The following is a 6000-nucleotide window of genomic DNA, read 5'->3' as shown; positions in this document are numbered from 1 at the left end:
TTCATCTCATGGCCCTTTAAATTCTCACTTTATTGTTACTTGGATAGGCTCTGTCTGCATGTTTACCCTGAACCGCAAACCCTAAATATCCAAAACATGAAATAATTATTAAATACTTTGCGAAGACTCCAAAGGAAAAAAAATAGTTTGGTTTTAAGTGGAACTTTTGAAAAGGAAGAACCTAGGTCTGAAAACAAAAAAATTATATCTAATTTTAAACGTGTTTAAGCACCTAATTTTCCAGAAAATTTGAACTTTCTGACAAAAAGAGGACAATTTTGTTTTGGGAATTTTCAGGAAAACTTTCGAACATTTCAGAACATGAATATTTTCAGGAGAAAAAAAAAAGCTGCGCCTGGATTGTGATATATATTAGCATAAACGTTACACACATGCAAACAAGCTAAAAACCAAATAAATGCCGCAAGCGTAAGACAACACTCTAATGGATATACAAACACACACAAAATAGTACACAAAATAATGAACGATTATGAGTGCAATGGTAAGAGTAATGTCATGAAGTGACAGATGGAACGATCCATTCCTTGAGGCAAGGTTGAGTGGAATGGAACATTCCAGCTGTCACTGAATGAAATTATTCTTTCCACTGCACGAGTGTGAAAATATTTGTTTGATATTTTTTCTGAACACAACCAACAGAATGCGCAAACTCCGATAAAAAAAATGGCATGGACAAAAATGGTTTGCTGAATTTTGATGAATAAGGAAAAAACAACGCAGTATCTCTTTTTTTAACTCAAATTTCTGATTACATTTTTCCATACTTAATAACCTTGCTATGTTTAAAAATTAATTTAAAAAAGCCCAAAGATCCAGAAGTTATTTTTTTTCTTCAGTTTCGAACAGCTTGCATAGGCAAAGATTTCCACTAGAAAAATTGTCAGAGCCTTGTACGTACATGCAAAGAGCTACTTGGAATACCTGAACATTTTGAAATTGATTTTGTCTCAAATGATCGACATGTACCGTATGCTCGTATGAAAAAGGCACAACCTGGAAACCTGAATAATTCACAAAGTACAGTGCTGATTTATGACATGTTCATGTAAATGGAAAATGTGCCGTGGCAATTGGGATACATGTTTTACAAGTACATGTACCTCATGTGAACGTGGCAGGTACATTATACATGTTATACTAATGTACATGTGTACATGTACACCACCATGCATGCCAAGTGAACACATACATGTATAATGCCACATACATAACACAAATGGATCCAATCTACATTATAAATTGCTAACGTTCTACATACATGTAAATGAACTCATGTGCAATGTATATAAAGAGGTTGTGGAATGCTCGAAAACATTTCCGTCATTTTTTTGGTATATGTAGCCTCAGATGTGATGAAATAAAAACGACTATTGTTTCTGTCATGAAATGAGTACAAAAGGTACTTTTGAGAGCTGTTTTTCAGGTCCTGTTTCGACCCGAACGTGCAATTTGTGTAAAAGTCGTCGTTGCGGGCAGCAAACAAAACACAGTAAATCGTGACGTAATAAACAGGACTCGTATATGCTACTCTGCATCGGGAGTCCTGTTTATTACGTCACGATTTACTGTGTTTTGTTTGCTGCCCGCGACGACGACTTTTACACAAATTGCACGTTCGGGTCGAAACAGGAATGACAGGACTTGAAAAACAGCTCTCAAAAGTACCTTTTGTACTCATTTTATGACAGAAACAATAGTCGTTTTTATTTCATCACACCTTAGGCTACATATACCCGAAAAATGACAGAAATGTCTTCGAGCATTCCACAACCTCTTTAAAATACATGGAACCATTTGTGTTCATGTACAATCATGTACATTGACATGTACTTGTAAAGCTGACCACGTGTCTCGCGTGAACAATCATGTTCATGTGTAAGTCACATTGCATACTGTACATGTCCCAATACATGCACATTCGCAATCCGTTTGTAAACACTTTACACGTTCTATGCTAAAGTTAAAACAAAACGCACCGAACTGCGGAAATACTTCTTTCTGGAAATGTAGCCCACGTATCTTTTATTAAGATTAATTCTGAGTAAAATGGAATGAGATCTTTCATATAATAAAAACGACGAGTGAGTATATCACTGAAAAAAATCTACGCTGTGGTAAAATAACCCTGTAACTCTTTAATACTATACCAGAATTTAGAACGTAAAAAAATAAAACGGTCAAAATGACGTATGTTTTGAATACTCCAGCCATAAACCCTATTTCTGTTGTGGCAAAAGTTTCTGTGAACAATGTTTTTTTTTTACAGTGCCCTGTTAATCCAAAGATTGAGTATACTTTTACTTGATAATATACTGAGTAAAAACACAAAATAACGACAGGACAATTTCTGATTTTCAACTGTTATTCATCCACGTCTTAAATTTGCAGAGCATAACTATTGTGCTTCTGTTAAATCTACATGTACATTAAAAAACTAGACGCTACATGTACGTGTACTTGACAAATTTGATAAACTATGAATTATGCAAATTTATGTCCAGTGGGTGTTGCTATTGGTATAGGGGTGTGGCTATTGGCTTAGAGGTGTGGCTGTTGGCTTAGGGGTGTGGCTTTTGGCTTAGGGGCGTGGCTTACTGAAATGCAGCTTATAAGCCAATCACAGTCTTGGGTTGTCAGTGGCCAACAGCTACATGTAAGGGGTGTGGCTGTTGGCTAAGGGGTGTGGACATGGGCTTAGAGGTGTGGCTGTTGGCTTAGGGGTGTGGCTTATTGAAATGCAGCTCATTGGCCAATCACAACAGTTTGACGCACACTGAATTGATGGCAGGGCAAGCTTCATGGTTAAAAATATGCAAAGAACAACCATGGAACATACCGGTAAATGTTACGTGTAAAAAAACAAACCACATGTACATCTAAAAGTTTCCCTTCAACGATTCATTTCATTACAATGTCATTACTCCCTTGATTACAGGAATGGTAAAATTTCCAACAATTTTATCTATAGAGGATCAACCTCCAAGATTCCTAGCATGAAAATGAAATAGAAAAGTACTTTGCACATTAAATGCCCTCACAAATTATGATAGAAAAGTGTTTGATGAGCTGGAGTTTGGGAAGCCTGTGTTTTTGGTGTGTGTCTGGCGCCCTCTTGAGTTCATGTTTGTGTGTCTGGCGCCCTCTTGTGTTTGTGTGTGTGGCGCCCGCTTGCGTTTGTGTATGACTAGCGCCCTCTTGTGTCTGTGTGTGTGGCGCCCTCTTGTGTTTGTGTATGACAGGCGCCCTCTTGGTTTGTGTGTGGCGCCCTCTGGTGTTCACGTGTTTGACGCCCTCTTGTGTTCAGTGTCGCCATCTTGCCTTTTGGCGTTTGATGTCGCTGACTAGAGATGTGGAGAAACAAAATCCAAAGACCTGAAACAGGCGGAAGAAAGATAAAAGATAACGAAAATTTGCTGATTCGTAACAATCGATCAATTGTACTGATTGATCGAAAATATAGTTTCCCATCTGGGCTTTTGAAAAAGGGGAGGAGACCCCCCCCCCCCCCCCCCCCCCCGATGGCAGATTTCTAAGATGGCGGATATATTCTTTCATTTTCTCAACTCTTTTGCTAATATTTTCGTGTCCAAAGAAGCCACCATCCTTTCTGCCAGATTTCTGAATTTGCATACACTACAATTTTGCTGGAAAACAAATCAAAAGTCAAAATATACTGCAAATGTACGACTACAAAAAATTTAAAAGGGGGAGAAAAAAGAGGCATGCGGGAAAAGGAAGCAGACTTGGCCTTGCAATAGGTAGATTAGGCTGCCAATTCATACCGATTGAGCTAAAGACATACACGTGTAGGATCATTTTGCTTTGTATGCATTTTGTTAACTTCCAATAATCACACCTCTCAAAATCCAAAGAGGACTGTTCAGAACCTAACCTGTTGAAGTTTCAGCTCGGTGGATATTACACTTTGCGAGAAAATTGTGACAAACCATGCACAACCTTTTGATCACGAAACACAATTTCGTCCATAGCACTCATTATTTCCAAACATCAGTCGATTGATCGTTGATCACCTTCATGTCTTCAATTTTTTCAAAATGCCAGCAAGCCAGACAGAATCATTTCGCTGGGTGTTCAGTGCTGTACGATTTTAAATCCAAGTAAGCGTTTTTGATAATGATTCGGTAACGGTTACATTTGGGATAAATGCAAATGAGCCGATTATATGCTAATAAGAAGCCGAATAATTTGGACGTGGCGTTACCTCAACTAGTACGATGACCCCAGCAGCTATAGCCACGACGACCAGGTTGGTTGTCAGCCAAGTCTTGAAGGCGTCCAGACAACCTGTTGTGTAGATAGCCTCCCCAATCTGGCTTTTCGTCTGGCAAAACGTGCAAAATAAAGAACAGAGTGTTGAAGTATATAGTCACACACGTACTGGTATTTGTACTTGAGTACGATGGTACTCCAATGGTATTCGTACTGTTACTCATATTCGCTCGTACCCCCCGCCCTGCAAACAGGACGCTGGGATACTCTGATGAATTCATGCTCTGATTGGTTGGATTTTACGTGACCTGTGACCTTCGCGTCATCTTGGTCGTCGACTGTGGAAGGTTTGAGACGGCCGTTAAGACGGATTCATTACTCTTTTATTCCAGTTTAGAGATGTTTTATTTTTGTTGAAAAAGCGTAATAATGTAGGAAATTCTGAAAAACCTATCTGTGTTGTAAATTTACAATTCCTGTCACTTGTTCAGTGTTCAGGCTCCGTTTTGAATCACTAACGGTCGGATGCATTATGCGACCTCAAAATTTTGTCCACATGGTCCGCAATGAAACAGAAATCACATCCGGTATGAAATGCGCGCATTTCTGTGGGAAGTTTTCGGATAGCATTTGCGCACATTGTCTAACTGCAGTCTTGAACAGCTGCAGCAAGATGCTTTATATATAGGTCATAGGCCACTTCCTTCACAAGATTCTGTGAAGCTCATCAGAGTATCCCAGCGTCCTGTTTGCAGGGCGGGGGGTACGAGCGAAGTACTCATACCGTTTCCTCAGACATGGGTGGATCCAGAACACTATTTGGAGGGGGGGGGGCCAAAAAAATTTTGGTCCCCCAAAAAGTGGGTCAAAAAAATTACGACGGGTGGGAGGGGGGTTCGGTGCCCACATAAGGGCCCTGAAAATTTTTTGGATTCTAGATGCTCTGTGGTGCGATCTGAGGCAATTTTCACAAAAATATTTTTTGATTTCTGAATGTCGGAATCATTAAGCTATTCAGTTTACAACTGATCAAATCTCTGAATATTCAAACATTTGGCACAGCTTTTGTAAAATAATACATAGTACAGTACATGTAGCTATTCAATTCACAACTGATAAAATTTATGACTATTCAAACATGTGGCACAGCTTTTGTAAAATGATTTCAATGTTCCCAACAAAATTGTTATGATTGTAAGTGATCCGTGATAACAGCCCTGTCAGTTGGGCCTTAATGAGTTTATTTGATTTCTAAAAATATCTCCTGTCAGAGGCGAAGCGAAGTGCCTCTCAGGAAAGTATATAGCCTTTCCAGATGACGGACAAATTGGTGGAATTCCAAATGCCTGTAAATCGATTACAGTCGTGCATGGGTTAACTGAACTATAATTTGCTGTGTGTTGAAAAGCCAAAGATTATGCGCTAAAAAAATGTTGATGTACATGTACAGTATAATGCATGGCGGCTAGGCTTTATGTTCAAATTGTTTTTATTTGCAAACATTCAATATTGCAACTGCCAAATTAGTAAGGGAATAAATGTGTGCTCCGGAGGTTTTTATCGCTCTGTTTAAGACCACTTAGAGTCTGATAATTACCCGAGCTGGAAGCGAGGGTAATTATCAGCACCCAGACTCTAAGCGGTATTAAACAGAGTGATAAATACCGACCGAGCACATATTTATTCCCATTCATAAATACCTTTTCGGTAAAAAATATCAAATAATTCGTTCAAAAATTCCAAATT

General features: G+C 38.9%; 1 protein-coding gene across 1 annotated transcript in view; it reads right to left on the bottom strand.

Moving 5' to 3' along the window:
* Positions 1 to 1898: 1898 nt before the first annotated feature.
* LOC119731190 (tetraspanin-17-like) overlaps positions 1899 to 6000 on the bottom strand; it is a 39645-nt gene continuing 35543 nt past the window's right edge. The window contains exons 8-9 of the mRNA XM_038204257.1: positions 4247 to 4366; positions 1899 to 3396 (exon numbers count right to left, since the gene is read on the bottom strand). Coding sequence (XP_038060185.1) covers positions 3325 to 3396; positions 4247 to 4366 — 192 coding nt within the window. The 3' untranslated portion in view covers positions 1899 to 3324. The remainder of the gene's footprint in view (positions 3397 to 4246; positions 4367 to 6000) is intronic.

The sequence above is a fragment of the Patiria miniata genome, unplaced genomic scaffold (genome assembly GCF_015706575.1).
Source record: "Patiria miniata isolate m_02_andy unplaced genomic scaffold, ASM1570657v1 HiC_scaffold_23, whole genome shotgun sequence".
NCBI classification, from domain to species: Eukaryota; Metazoa; Echinodermata; class Asteroidea; order Valvatida; family Asterinidae; genus Patiria; species Patiria miniata.
This window is presented reverse-complemented; position numbering and strand designations above follow the sequence as displayed.